This window comes from Coregonus clupeaformis, unplaced genomic scaffold, assembly GCF_020615455.1.
Source record: "Coregonus clupeaformis isolate EN_2021a unplaced genomic scaffold, ASM2061545v1 scaf0097, whole genome shotgun sequence".
NCBI lineage: Eukaryota > Metazoa > Chordata > Actinopteri > Salmoniformes > Salmonidae > Coregonus > Coregonus clupeaformis.
In genome coordinates, this window is record NW_025533552.1 from 450,001 (window position 1) to 466,260 (window position 16,260).

Sequence of the window (16,260 nt, forward strand, 5' to 3'; positions counted from 1 at the left end):
GACTTAAGATCCATCATTGGGATTTCTATTGTTATTTTAACGTGTAATTATTGCAGAAAGGGAAAACAGGAATTTGTCTCTAGACAATGTTTAGCAGTTGGAGGCTTATAGGGTTTACACTGTCCCTTTCTCCTCACTTTATTACCGTTCATGTCACATCTTCCCCTCTCTCTCTCCTCTCACCCTCTCTCTCCTTTCTATTGTTAGCGTTTCAGATCATTAGGAGAATACTTTGTCCTCCTCCTCCCTCTCTTTATCACTCTCCTTCTTTCCCTCTGGCCCCTTTCTCATTTTCTGGCCCGTCTCTTGTGCGTTCTCTCCTGTTGTGGATCAGAGTGGTATACTACAAAACAAGCTAGATCTACTCTCGACAAAAAAAAAAAGATGTATTGTCACATACACCGGATAGATGCAGTGAAATGTGTTGTTCTACAGGGTCAGCCATAGTAGTACATTGCCTCTGGAGCAAATTAGGGTTAAGTGCCTTGCACAAGGGCACATTGACAGATTTCTGACCTTGTCGGCTCGGGTATTCGAACCAGCGACCTTCCAGTTCTGGCCCAGCGCTCTAACCGTTAGGCTACCTGCCGCCCTTATACTGTGTGAAGCTAGACAGATTCAGCTAGCTTCACATTCCAGGTCAGGCTTCATCTGTACTACGATGGTGGATATTGCTCGTCCGCCTGCCGCTAACTCTAGCAGGCTTGTAACTGCGCGTGCATGTTGCACATGACTAGTCAAACGCCGGACACTTCATTGAGACAATGCTGAAACATCAATCCATGGGCGAGTCAGTGCCACATTTTCATTTGTGCCAAAATCAAAATGAAAGAAAAAGTTATCTTTCAAATTAAGCAGGCTATGGTGAAATATAGGCTTTTAGAAGGGCTGTCTTTATTTGATTACTTATGCTGTCTTTGGTGTGCTTATCAATGCACATATATCTTTTTCCCGCTCCTATCACTCCTTCTTTGTGTTTGGCCATAGACATATAATCCATAGAAGGGTTTTGGAACCTCTAACCCTCGCAATTTGACTAGTAAAGTCATGGGTACACTAGCAATGGCTGCCAGTCATGACTTGAAAGGGAACTGCCATCTATGGATTATATGTCTCTGGTTTGTTGCGTCTATCAGTTTGCTTTTCGCAAATTTCAAAATAGAATCTCAGGAAAGCAAATGCTTTAATAAATGTGTAATGTGATAGGTATTTTAACCCCCCAAAATTACACAAAACATTTGGTTAATAAAATACTTAATCAGTCGTCTTCCTCAAATGAAGGGGATGATGATGCAACCTTTACAAGAGGGAGGGAATCTGATTTCATTGGTCCTCAACTTGCTGCTCAAACTTCATTCAGGATAAATGGAGTTAGCCCTGAGGTAGCTGGTTAGTTCTGAAGGATTCGTTGCGATAGACATTTACCTGTCTTTAAGGTGAACCACTTTTGTGGTACCGGTTATACTGAGTTGAACTCAGAGTTGACCAAAGTTACCTCTAACTCGTATAGGGCTCAGGTAGCTCTTTGTGTGTCTGTGTTTTCCACTCTTTATCCTTTGCAGAGTCATTGCTTGCCTCATTGGCCAGTCTGTATGTACAGTATGCCTCTTTCCTTTGTTGTGACAGGCATGTCTGCATCTCTTCTCTTTCTCCTCCCCCCTCCACCATCTCTTCTTTCTCCTCCCCCTCCATTCTCTCACTCTTTGTCTGTAGCTCTCTTGCTCTGTATCCCTCACTCTCACTCTCTCTCTTTATCCCCCCCTCTCTCTCTCTGTCTCGCTCTCTGTCTCGCTCTCTCACTCGCTGCACCAGATGCTTTGACAGCATGTACTTTGTGCTCCATTGCACGGTCTTATGTTTGGGGAAGGCTGGGAGAGGGGTTAAGACCAGCGTATGGAGACAAAGATGTGTTTTCACTGCTGTACGTTCCTCAGTCTCTGTCGCTCATCTCTGTCTCTTTCTGTGGTTTTCTGTCTCTCTCTCTCTGTGTTCTATTAGCTAACACTGGTGTTACATAAAGCCCAGAGTAGGAAGGACACACGCATACAGACACACTACAGCGTTTGTCCTTGAGATAGTCTTTGTGAGTTGGAAGTGGAAGGTCGTCACCATGCAGTGTGGCTGGTCCAGTTGTCTAATGTGCTTCTGGGGTGACAGAAAGGCCACATCCTAAATGTCACCACATATGTGCACTATATAGGGTGACAGCATGTCTGCTAGCCCTGCTTTCCTTACTGCCAGATGTCTGCTAAATGCTCATCTCACTCCTGATCAGTTGCCTGATTTTGTTAGGAGCGCACACACACGTTCTCCTAAGCTGCCTGTGTCAGTAGACAGACTGGAATTGGCTTCTCATAAGTAGTCTTACGCACACGCTCACAGCTTGTGGCTACAGTCCCTTCTGTGACCTCCGGAAGTCCACAGCAAAAGAGTGTGTGTACCCCCTTCCTGTCCCTCCAAGCTGAATTGGGACTTTGGGGAGTTTCCAGGGCCAGTCGTGTGTGTGTGTGTGTGGCCATATGGGAAGGTTCCAGGGCCAGATGCGATGACCAGTGCACAGATGAACTGTGACAGCCGCTGCCAAGCCCTCTACTCTTCTGCACCCCTCCCCCCCTCTCCCTTTTGCTCTCTGGGTGCCTGGACTTCCTCCCACCATGGGACAAAACATGTCCTTTGATTGACAGGCTGTGGGACCAATTGTGACTAGCCACAGTGAAACGTGACTTCACGTCAAGGGTACCAACCCTTTTTAGGCTTTGCTTCCTCTCTCTCTCGCTCTCCCCTCTGGGCCTCTCTCCGTTCTCTTTTTCACTCATCCACATACTCTTCCCCTCTTACTTTCTCGTCCTTCTCTCATCCCTCCCCTCTGTCTCCTTCCCTCTCTCCTTCTCTCCTCTGGTGTGGCAGTGGTATATTTTCAGATGTGAGTTATTTTGAGCAGGCAGGGTTGAAGTTAGCTCTTTTCTTCCCCTCTCTCTCTCTCTCCAGCCAGCCTCTGCAGCAGTAGCAGGCAGCAGGACAAGTCTGGAGAAAATGCAAGAGTAGAGGGGGGAGATGTCAGAGCAGCTCAATGAGTCACTGTTACACCCACTCCCTCCCTTTCTGTGTGTGTGTTTGGGTAATGGGGGGTTAACGTATAGCATAAGAGATGACAACAAACCGTCTTCTTTATGTAATGGGAACATACACATACACAGGAAGTGTCTCATCCTTAGGTGGAATGTATAGTTCCGACTCATCGCTATAGCTAGTGTGTATGTCTCATACTTATGCGGACAGAATAGCTTCCTCTCATCTCTACAGCTAGACTGTATGTGTGTGTCATGCTTCTGCGTGCAGCATCTATTTTGCCATCATTTACATTTACATTTTAGTCATTTAGCAGACGCTCTTATCCAGAGCGACTTACAGGAGCAATTAGGGTTAAGTGCCTTGCTCAAGGGCACATTTACGTCATTTAGCAGACGCTCTTATCCAGAGCGACTTACAAATTGGTGCATTCACCCTATAGCCAGTGGGATAACCACTTTACACTTTTCTTTTTTTTTTGTTTGGGGGGGGTAGAAGGATTACTTTATCCTATCCCAGGTATTCCTTAAAGAGGTGGGGTTTCAAATGTCTCCGGAAGGTGGTGAGTGACTCCGCTGTCCTGGCGTCGTGAGGGAGCTTGTTCCACCATTGGGGTGCCAGAGCAGTGCCTGGTGGTATTTTGCAGTCTGTGTACGTGTTTATATTTAGTGGAAGATGTTCTATTCCATCGCTCTTCCCCTCTTTCTCTGTTTTTCTCTGCTCATGCCCTCACCCCTCTCTCTCTCTCTCCAGATATCTCACTCCCTCACCGCTCATGCCTTCATACCCCTCTTCCACCCTCCCTCCTCATGTCTCTCCATGCGTTCTCTTCGTTTGTTGTGCCTGTGGCCTCCAGCATGGCGCGCTGACCCCGTCGTCTGGGGTCGTCTCACTGCGCGGCCCCCGTGACTCATCTCACACCCCATTGGCTGTTTGACACTTCCACTACGCTGGCTAGACCCCGCCCTCCTCGCCTGCGATTGGCTGAAAGTTTTTGGCCCACGCACAACCCAGCAGCTCATATGTCATAGCCTACGATAGAGTAGGCAAAGGAGAGAAGATGTTGTTTGTCCTCAGTGAGACTGACAGTGGAGTTAGCGGAGAGTGTGTTAGCTAGCTACGTCAATGAGACAACTTGCGTAGCATTGTGTGACGCGGTAGTAAGGAAAACGCACCCAGACCCAAGAGAAAGGGGAAAAGCTGCTTTGACTTGAATAAATAAAAACATATTATCCCAGGATACTTCACATGATGACTATTCCAGAAAAAGGAGTACTCTGATGTTTTTATTTTAAATGTGTGTGTCGTTGAAGATTGTGGAGGATGGGGATGTTATAGTAAAAGTCTGTCTGTGTTTGGAAGATGGCTGACTGTAGCCTGGGTACCAGTCTCTTTAGCTAGTCCACTCCCTGTACTCCATGTCATGTGCCAAAGAGATCTTCAAATATAAACATTCTATCATTAATGAGTTTGAGGAGTTGATACTGATTCTATCACCCTCACAGCTATCCCCCAATCACAAAGATTATGTAAATATTGGAACTATATTACTTTTTTCTCTACAGAACATGGTTGCTAAGCAACCAATTTGTGTTTGTCAAGACGAAAACAGTCTGTCAAAAGTTGCTAGCTCACGTCTAAATTCTCAAACTATATACATACTGCAATTTCAACCACAAAACATCTCAAAATACAACTTGCCAAGCTAACAGCTAAATGTTTTAGACTTTGTTATAAATTTTAATTCTATTTTTGAGAGTCCACATGTTGTCATGGAAAATATTAATCTTAATTCCAACAACCAATGACCAACTTCGCTGTAAATCCAGCATTATCGAACGTTGATATTGCCGAAAGGCCAGTCTCTTTGGCAATGACAAGGAGTGTAATGTTCGCTAAAGAGACTGGCACTCAGACTAGGCTGACTGCATATGAAAGTAGTATAATGCATGTTAGCTGAAGTGAAAGATTGAGGGATGTGCTAGTTTGTTTGTGTTTCATAGAGCTAGGGTTAAGAAGGCACCCAGGGTAATCAGGCAAAGTGTGTGTGCACAAGCACAGTGGTTGTTGACAAATGGCTGGGGTGTGTTTATGTTTTTGAGCTAGCGCCATGTATGCCTTTGTTCTAGCTTCAGGCAGTGTGTACTCCTCTCCTCTCTTTCCCTCCATCCCACTCTACAACTGTTTAATGCTCATTTATTTAGGGAGGTCATTACGCATGCAGTCTTAAATGCAAAGGCCCCCAATGTACAGTTCCATCTTCAATGTTCGCTCTCTCTCTACAGACTAGCTAGCGCACATACACACCATACACACTGTGGAGTCTGCACACACAAAAACGCACTCCACGCACAGCACATACAGTGCCTTGCAAAAGTATTCAGACCCCTTGGATTTCTTCACATTTTGTGTTACAAAGTGGGATTCAAATTGATATATTTTTTTGAAATACTGTTTATTCATTTTTTTTGATAATATCAATAAAAAGTTTGAAACAAAAATATAGTTGTTGCATAAATATTCAGCCCCTTTGTTTAGGTAAGGCTACATTAGTATAGGAGTACAATTTGGCTTAACAAATCAAGTTATATGGGCTGTGTGAAATAATAGGGGTTGACATGAGTTTTAAATGACTAACCCTTCCTCTGTCCCCCATACATACATCTGTAAGGTCCCTCAGTCAAGTATTGAATTTCAAGCACAGATTAAAATACAAAGAACAAGGAAGCTTTTCGAAAGCCTCATAAATGAAGGGCAGTGATTGGTAGATGGGTAACCATAACAAATCAGACATTGAATGTCTCTAAGCATATGCTGTGGATGATGTATTAAACCACTCAGACACATCAAAGATGCAGTCTTCCTTCTGAACTGAGCTGCAGGTCGGGAAGGAAACTGCTCAGGGATGTTACCATGAAGCCGTTGGTGATTTTGAAATGGCTATAAAGTTCAATATCTGTGATGGGAGAAAACTGAGGATGGATCAATATTAATAATGATCTAAATGACGGAGTGAAAAGAATAATATAAAAATACCGAATATTCCAAAACATGACTCTTGTATGCAACAAGGCACTAAAGTAATACTGCAATGGAATATCCTTTTTGGCCTAAATGCAAAGCGTTATGTTTGGGGCAAATCCAACACTTCACTGAGTAACTGCCTCCTTATTTTCAAGCATGGTGGTGGCTGCATCAAGGTATGGGTATGCTTGACATTGGCAAATACGGGAGTTTTTCAGGATAAAAATAAACTGAATGGAGCTAAGCACAGGCAAAGTCCATGCTTCAGTCTGCTTTACACCAGAGACTGGGAGAGGAATTCACCTTTCAGCAGGACAATAACCTACAACACAAGGCCAAATCTACAGTGGAATTGCTTTCCAAGAAGACAGTGAATGTTCCTGAGTGGCCAAGTTACAGTTTTGACTTAAATCTGCTTGAAAATCTATGGCAGGACTTGACAATTACTGTCTAGCCATGATCCCCAACATCTTGACAGAGCTTGACAGAGCTAGAGACTTACCCAAGAAGACTTACAGCTGTAAGCGATGCCAAATATCTTTCTAACATGTATTGACGCAGGAAGCTGAATACTTATGCAACGACTATTTTAGTTATTAATTTTTTATTAATAATAAAAAAAAAATAAAATAAAAAATATATATATATACAGTGGGGAGAACAAGTATTTGATACACTGCCAAATTTACAGGTTTTCCTACTTACAAAGCATGTAGAGGTCTGTAATTTTTATCATAGTTACACTTCAACTGTGAGAGACGGAATCTAAAACAAAAATCCAGAAAATCACATTGTATGATTTTTAAGTAATTAATTTGCATTTTATTGCATGACATAAGTATTTGATACATCAGAAAAGCAGAACTTAATATTTGGTACAGAAACCTTTGTTTGCAATTACAGAGATCATACGTTTCCTGTAGGTCTTGACCAGGTTTGCACACACTGCAGCACGGATTTTGGCCCACTCCTCCATACAGACCTTCTCCAGATCCTTCAGGTTTCGGGGCTGTCGCTGGGCAATACGGACTTTCAGCTCCCTCCAAAGATGTTCTATTGGGTTCAGGTCTGGAGACTGGCTAGGCCACTCCAGGACCTTGAGATGCTTCTTACGGAGCCACTCCTTAGTTGCCCTGGCTGTGTGTTTCGGTTCGTTGTCATGCTGGAAGACCCAGCCACGACCCATCTTCAATGCTCTTACTGAGGGAAGGAGGTTGTTGGCCAAGATCTCGCGATACATGGCCCCATCCATCCTCCCCTCAATACGGTGCAGTCGTCCTGTCCCCTTTGCAGAAAAGCATCCCCAAAGAAAGATGTTTCCACCTCCATGCTTCACGGTTGGGATGGTGATCTTGGGGTTGTACTCATCCTTCTTCCTCCAAACACGGCGAGTGGAGTTTAGACCAAAAAGCTCTATTTTTGTCTCATCAGACCACATGACCTTCTCCCATTCCTCCTCTGGATCATCCAGATGGTCATTGGCAAACTTCAGACGGGCCTGGACATGCGCTGGCTTGAGCAGGGGGACCTTGCGTGCGCTGCGTATTTTAATCCATGACGGCGTAGTGTGTTACTAATGGTTTTCTTTGAGACTGTGGTCCCAGCTCTCTTCAGGTCATTGACCAGGTCCTGCCGTGTAGTTCTGGGCTGATCCCTCACCTTCCTCATGATCATTGATGCCCCATGAGGTGAGATCTTGCATGGAGCCCCAGACCGAGGGTGATTGACCGTCATCTTGAACTTCTTCCATTTTCTAATAATTGCGCCAACAGTTGTTGCCTTCTCACCAAGCTGCTTGCCTATTGTCCTGTAGCCCATCCCAGCCTTGTGCAGGTCTACAATTTTATCCATGATTGTGGAGAGGTTGGCATCTGTTTGATTGAGTGTGTGGACAGGTGTCTTTTATACAGGTAACGTGTTCAAACAGGTGCAGTTAATACAGGTAATGAGTGGAGAACAGGAGGGCTTCTTAAAGAAAAACTAACAGGTCTGTGAGAGCTGGAATTCTTACTGGTTGGTAGGTGATGAAATACTTATGTCATGCAATAAAATGTAAATTAATTACTTAAAAATCATACAATGTGATTTTCTGGAGTTTTGTTTTAGATTCCGTCTCTCACAGTTGAAGTGTACCTACGATAAAAATTACAGACCTCTACATGCTTTGTAAGTAGGAAAACCTGCAAAATCGGCAGTGTATGAAATACTTGTTCTCCCCACTGTATATTCCTCTTTGACAGAGTATTTTGTGTCATTGTTGACAAAATGACAGTTAAATCAATTTGAATCCCACTTACAAACCCAATAAAATGTGAAGAAATCCAAGGGATCTGAATACTTTTACAAGGCACTGTACACACACGCACACACACACACACACACACACACACACACATCCATCCCCAATCCCCCACACCTACACTCCTCCCCCCTACCAGCACATTCCACACCACACGACCTCCGTCCTCTGGGTCAGTAGGTCGCGACCCCTCTCCACTTGTTGTTTTCAATCCCCTACAGCTACACAGTTCTTTACAAGCCAGCGTCATGTGTTTGTGCTAGTCATACATTTAGTCACAACCAGGGGTCATTTAGAATGAAAGGAATTTACCCCAAATAGAATATATGGCCCAGAGGGGCGAGTGAGGAATAATGTTGATATTAGGGTCACTTCAGTTCTAGCATTGGATATAATGATGGGGGAAAGGACGGGGACCTGACTCTGAGACTTTCGCGTTGGCAGAGTTTGGCTAGCTAGCCCATTCTATATGATTTCACCTTTGTGTTGAGTCAGTGAATTATGGACAACTCCTGTTTAGGGCTGCAAAATTACGGGAACTTTTTCAATAAATTCCCTGGTTTTCCAGAAGTCGTGGTTGGATTTTTTCATGGTTGGAGTTCCTTCTTATTCCCTCCTGATTCCAGGAATCCTCCAACCAGGATTTAGGGAAAACCATGGAATTTGTTGAATTTACAGTATCAGTACGGTTATATATCCAACTGTGTATCAATCCTCTGAAATGGCTTCCTATCCTTGTCTACTTTCAATATTGTCACTGTTAATGAAGGGAATGACGCCTTAAATGGGTATTAGAACACATCCCCTGTTTCTCTGCTCTGCGTCATTTATCACAGATCGATGCCATCCTTTAAGGCCTTAAGAGTGAGCTTGAGTGTGTATTGTACAGACACGCTACCTTCCATGAACATCAGTGGGCCTACAGGACTGTGAAATAGGCAGAGCAGCGTTTTGAGCTGTTGTGTAAATAGACATTTTCTATCATGCGCTGTAAAAGATGGAAGCAGGATGAGGCTGACGTTAGTCATCACCAATTGTTGACAGTAGAACAGTATATTAGTTTATATGGCCAGTTTATATGAAGGCTCAGTAGCTCGAGTCATACAAAGTATATTAGACCCGCCGCAGGGTAAAATATTGTGTGGTTCCTGCGGATCGATGCCGCCTATCGATTCCCGGGCGTTGTGGAATCATTTTATGTCCCTCGTTTTTAAAAGTGATTTGGGGCCTTTTCCTTCTATCTCTCAATCTCTCGCTTCCAACCGCTTGTCTTTTTGTGTTCCATTGCCATGGTTACTGGGACGCTGTGTCCTCACACAAGGTGACATTAGATGCGTCCTTTGGTCACATGGGCTCGATGTGTCTGCTCTAGGGGATGTAATCTCTACACAGATATTTATAGTTTGAGATTTAGATGGATAGAGGCTGTCCTCTTCCGCTCTCTCTTCCTAACAGTTTTTCCTCATCTTCCTCCCCAAGTCTCTGTCTGCCTCGCTATCTGTCAGTCTTTCACTTCATTTTTCTCTATTTTCCCCACTGCTGTCTCTCTCTCTCTCTCTCTCTCTCTCCATCCCTTGTTCCCTCCTGAGGGGTTTCACACTCTTCTGTAGAACAGGGGAGACAATAGGTCTGTATTCTCTCTCTCTCTCTTTCTCTCTGTCTCTCTGTCTCTCTCTCTCTCTCTCTGTCTCTCTCTCTCTCCCTCGCTCTCTCTAATTGGCACAATACAGTACAGCTGACATTTAGGTATTTGCCCCTCCTGACTTGGATCCTTTCTTGAGCGAAACACCTCATTAACAAATGTTTGAGTGTCTTTCTGCGAGGTGAAATAGTGAGAGTAGTCTTGACCAAGTGTAGTTGTATCTGGGCATGGTACCATGGGCTCATAATAGGCCTTGGCAGACACAAAATGGAGGAGTTTCGGAGAGTCAGCTCAGTGAAAGCCTATTAACACCCATGTAACTGTGCCCTGAGGTGAAGGCCACATGGTAAACCTCCTTAGATACAAAATGGTGGATTCAGTCCCTAGGCAGTATAGTAAAAGCCCTCATTCCAAGTTAACTGGGTTTGATTGAAAGGCCTTGTGATAAGCCTCTTCAGACACAAAATGGTGGACTCTTCTCCCGAGGCAGTATACCAAAGACCCCTCATCCCAAGGTAACTGAGCTTCAATGAAAGGCCTTTGTGATAAGCCCTTGGGGAAACAAAATGGAGGACAGTGGCTCTGGGAATCAGCAGGAGGGGAGTTCCATTGGCCAGGTGTGAGATTGATTAGCTTACCTCTCAAAAGCACTGCGCTTCACTGAGCTGCGGGAGAGAGAGCGAGAGGGAGAAAAGAGAGGGAGATGGAGAGGAAAATAACAGGGGGGAAGCTAATCGACCCAAACATCATTACACTTTGGCTAAGGTTAACGGAAACCACATTAAGTGGTTAAGATTGTGAATTCTGCTGTGGCTGGAGCCCCTCCTGTGAAGTCAGGTCAACTATTTTTGAACGGTGTTCACTAAGGGCACTTAGCTAGCGTAGGTAAGTACGTTCAGAGGGAATCTATTCCAATAGAAATGGAGCGTGGGTGTGCCTGCTGTTTTGTTGTAACGTTGGTTTCTCTTTCTATGAACTGAGGGGTGGGCTCCCCCCCCCCCCCGAGGCCCGTGCTCCTGTGAGACACACACAAACACACTGCCCCCTGTTGCCTCTTCTCCAGAACTTTCCATATGCCCAGCTGCACAGCGCACATGTCAGCCCCGACACAAGAAAGAATAGAACGTCCCAAAGGAGGAGAGGAAAGGGCGAGCGCCGTGTGTGTGGGGAGAGATAATGGTCTTCATAGAATGGAGGAGGGGCATGGGCGGTAAACACAGAACTATTGTAATCCATAGCCTTATTGTTTTTGCATTTGTGCGTGTGTCATTTCTTTGTGTGGGTGTGTTTGTCATTCACTGTAATTGTTGCTGCGCCTGTGTCTGTCCCTGATACTGAAGGATGGGAAAAAAGAATCACTCCTTTGAAAATGCAAATTGTTCTATTTATGTTCTGTTCCTCCCATGTGTGTATTTGCACGTGTTTGTGTGTGTGTGTGATGCTGTCTTTCATGCCGGAGTGTTAATGAGCGAGATGGAACAATGGCACCACTCCTCATCACATCTCCCCGTTGACAGAACTCCTGAGTGGGAACTGTAACCAACAGCCCAGCAGCTTTCAGTGCAGTGGGGATTCAAAATAGTGGGGAAGGGAGGAAGGGGAAGCCGAGGCCACATCTGCAGAGAAACAAGAAGGCTTTAATGGATGAGAAGGATGGATGGAAGGAAGTCAGTGTTTGAATGCGTTTTAATAACTTTTTCTCTCTTTCTGTCCTCCTCTGATTTCCCCTTCTCTCTTTCTCATCCTGTCTCTCTCGCTGTCTATCTCTCTCTCTCTCTCTCTCTGCAGGAGAAGAACAAAGACAAGCGTTTCCGTCCCATCTACGACATCCCCTACATGTTTGAGGCCCGCGAGTTCATGAGGAAGAAGATCATTGGCAAGAAGGTAAGAGAACCACGCCTACAACATCCCACTCACGTAGAGCTGTAGTTGACTAGATCTGCTCCAGCGGTTCTCACTGAAGATCTAGTGTAGTCTAGATCAGTGGTTCGCAACCTTTTTCGGTTACTGTGCCACCAACTGAATTTTTCTCTGCCCGGAGTACCCCTGAAGTACCCCGTCATGTGCGTTTTACCAGTAAGGCTATGATCTCATGAGTCTTCTCAAGTACCCCCTGTCGATAGACCAAGTACCCTCAGGGGTCTAGTACCCCTGGTTGGTTACCAATGGTGTAGATCATCCTTTTTATTTCTTGCACTGTTGTCTTGAAACACACACACCTGTAATACATCACCTGCTATGCTATTTTACCTTGTTTGCTTCATGTCATGTGACATCCGATTAGTCCCTCCACTCCTACCGCATACATTGACTGACCATTTGATTTTAATCAGGAGATTCAATCTGTTTGCTCCAGATCTGGGCCTTACATCTCACAGTACTGGTTTGTTGGGCCCATACATGCTGGGCCAATGTAGTTGACATGGTCTTCACAGCAGGGCCTGAAGTACTAAGCTAAAGAGAGACTGCAAAACACTCACGCAGGCAGACACAATCCTATGGGCTTTTCACAACACTGAGCAAGGGGCCATGAGAGTTTAGTATTCAATAAGAGTTTGGAAACTCGTCACCCCACTCATATTCATTTTAATCATAAATGTTAATGATTTTTTAATGACTCAATATTCTATATTCTCCCTCGAAGCTAGTGTAGAGTGAAGCGACAATAATGATGGCGGCGTGATATTTGTGATTTGCAAAGACTGAATTAAGTCAGAAGTTCTTACATACTGTCTAAGTGCAAAAACACAGTTAAATGACCCACCTCAACGTGGTTTAACGGAGTGAGCTGAAATAATTCTCTCAGTATGATTCGTTCTGTGTGTGGTATGGGTGTAACGGTACATGTATTCGTACCGAACCGTTTGGTACTGGGACCTCGGTTCTGTCCGCACTGTGAACCCAAAATACATAAAAAAATTAACTGTTTTTAAAAACACTGCGCCTATAGGCTACGTTGTATGCCTCTTGAGTAAATCTGAGTTTAAAAAAAATCTGTCTATTCCGTTAAACAACTAGAGCCTATGCACGCATTGTAATCAAAATTTGAATCTTAATTTCCACATTTCATACTGTCCTTTTGTGAGGCGCAGCCGGGAACTAGTTCTGTAGGAAGGCGAGTGGTGTGGTCGATAAACCAGAAGGATTCTCCATCATCGGTTAATCTCCAGTTTGGGAATATTTTGGCTTCCCAGTAGAATACAACGGCGATGGACAGAGAGAGTATGTCGCCACTGCTCAACGAGAATAGCCTATGCAGCTGCCAACACCTCAAACATGAAACATGTTGACACATTTACGCCGACATCACCCCAGTATTCCTACCACCGGAGCAAAAAAACAACACATCGTCTCCCCTCTGCATTCAAACAGCCCTTCGCAGCTGATTCTGACCAGGCAAAAGTAATTACAAGAGCGATAGGTATGTTTAAAGCCGTGGATATGTGCTCATTCTCTGTGGTTGAGAAGAATTTCGGGTTTCAGCACCTCGTGAAAGTGCTCCCGACACATTACGAACTTCACCCTCAAGCAAACTGGTGTATATAAGCAAGCTGAAGCCGAAGTTCTTCTGTGTTGTGCTTCCTACAGATGGAAATTACACGCCCCTTTATAGGAGTCACACAAGTGTGCATATTTTTCTTTGTAAGAAAACATTATAGCATTGGCCTATACAATGTCTGAGCCATGTTCACATATTGATTTCGCACGCATATTGCACTTTATTCTAGTGTTGTTGATGAGTAATCGTGTGTTTTCATTCATTTATATTGCTGATGGTGCTCTCATCGAGCATTATACAGTGAGGGGAAAAAAATGATCCCCTGCTGATTTTGTACGTTTGCCCACTGACAAAGAAATGATCAGTCTATAATTTTAATGGTAGGTTTATAGGAACAGTGAGAGACAGAATAACAAAAAAGAAAAAAAAGAAAAATGCATGTCAACAATGTTATAAATTGATTTGCATTTTAATGAGGGAAATAAGTATTTGACCCTCTCTCAATCAGAAAGATTTCTGGCTCCCAGGTGTCTTTTATACAGGTAACGAGCTGAGATTAGGAGCACACTCTTAAAGGGAGTGCTCCTAATCTCAGTTTGTTACCTGTATAAAAGACACCTGTCCACAGAAGCAATCAATCAATCAGATTCCAAACTCTCCACCAAAGAGCTCTCCAAAGATGTCAGGGACAAGATTGTAGACCTACACAAGGCTGGAATGGGCTACAAGACCATCGCCAAGCAGCTTGGTGAGAAGGTGACAACAGTTGGTGCGATTATTCGCAAATGGAAGAAACACAAAAGAACTGTCAATCTCCCTCGGCCTGGGGCTCCATGCAAGATCTCACCTCGTGGAGCTGGGACCATAGTCACCAAGAAAACAATTGGTAACACACAACGCCGTGAAGGACTGAAATCCTGCAGCACCCGAAAGGTCCCCCTGCTCAAGAAAGCACATATACAGGCCCGTCTGAAGTTTTCCAATGAACATCTGAATGATTCAGAGGAGGAGGAACCGTGTTTGAGGAGGAGGAATGCTGCCTATGACCCCAAGAACACCATCCCCACTGTCAAACATGGAGGTGGAAACATTATGCTTTGGGGGTGTTTTTCTGCTAAGGGGACAGGACAACTTCACCACATCAAAGGGACGATGGACAGGGCCATCTACCATCAAATCTTGGGTGAGAACCTCCTTCCCTCAGCCAGGGCATTGAAAATGGGTCGTGGATGGGTATTCCAGCATGACAATGACCCAAAACACACGGCCAAGGCAACAAAGGAGTGGCTCAAGAAGAAGCACATTAAGGTCCTGGAGTGGCCTAGCCAGTCTCCAGACCTTAATCCCATAGAAAATCTGTGGAGGGAGTTGAAGGTTCAAGTTTCCAAACGTCAGCCTCGAAACCTTAATGACTTAGAGAAGATCTGCAAAGAGGAGTGGGACAAAATCCCTCCTGAGATGTGTGCAAACCTGGTGGCCAACTACAAGAAACGTCTGACCTCTGTGATTGCCAACAAGGGTTTTGCCACCAAGTACTAAGTCATGTTTTGCAGAGGGGTCAAATACTTATTTCCCTCATTAAAATGCAAATACATTTATAACATTTTTGACATGTGTTTTTCTGGATTTTGTTGTTGTTATTCTCTCTCACTGTTCAAATACACCTACCATTAAATGTATAGACTGATCATGTCTTTGTCAGTGGGCAAACGTACAAAATCAGCAGGGGATCAAATACTTTTTTCCCTCACTGTATGACTCATGGTCATATATGGAGTCAGGAACACCAACTATTTTGTATTAAATAAAACAAAATGAACAACAGTAACTGTTGGCATTTAATGTACCCGCTGTACAGAAACCGAACCGTGACCCCAAAACTGCAATACATACCGAACCTTGGGTTTGGAGAAGCGTTCCACTCCTAGTGTGTGTGTTGTCTCGTCATACAACACGGGTCATAACAGCCCATATCTAGCCATGTAATGAGGGTGTCAAAAGAGAATTCATCCTGTGTTGGGAATGTAGGATTTTATGAAAATTGCATGTTCATCATGTTTGGCCCCATTAAAACGTAACTGTGTGTGTGATTTTACGACGCCAGGTTTTATCGCGTGATTAAACGATAGCACACGTGCCGCTGTTAAGTGTTTATGCGCATGCATAATGACGCGCAAGCGAGTTGGATACGGCGTAGGAATAAAATCACACACACTTTTTCTTCTGCATTCAGGCCCTCCAATGTGTCTGTTTCCTCCACTATAAATGTCCAGCGCATTGACAGTCTTGGAGCAGCATTCTAATGGTGCTGTGGTTTACGGAGAGAAGTTGTACTCCTGGGTGTGTTAGAAAACAACTCGAACATTCCTGTGCCTGGAGCGAGAGCTTGATTGGTGGGGTGTGTGTGTGAGGGAGGGAGAGAGTTTGTGGGTGTATGTGCTTCTGTGTGTGTTTACAAACGATTTTATGGTTGTGTGTGCGGCTGTTCATGGTGTGTTTTAAATGAGTGTGTGAGAGCGTGTTTGAGCGTGTGTGCTTGTGTGTGTTTGGGGTATTTTGCAGGTTTTCCACTCCAGCGCCTCGTTTTATAGGGCATGGAAGGTAGAGATGTAGTCAGCCAAGTTGATCCACCTGTGGCAGTATGATTTGTTTCTGCTTTAAACACACTATTAATCACCCCGGCCTTGTTGTTGTTTAGATTAGGGCGAGATTAAAACGTAGATGCAC

At 44.3% G+C, this 16,260-nt stretch overlaps 1 protein-coding gene across 1 annotated transcript in view; it reads left to right on the top strand.

Annotated features, from left to right (window-relative positions):
• Nucleotides 1-16,260, top strand: part of LOC121549698 (staphylococcal nuclease domain-containing protein 1) — a 282,207-nt gene that overhangs the window by 30,815 nt on the left and 235,132 nt on the right. The window contains exon 11 of the mRNA XM_041861542.2: nucleotides 11,823-11,918. Within this exon, the coding sequence (XP_041717476.1) occupies nucleotides 11,823-11,918 (96 nt within the window). The remainder of the gene's footprint in view (nucleotides 1-11,822; nucleotides 11,919-16,260) is intronic.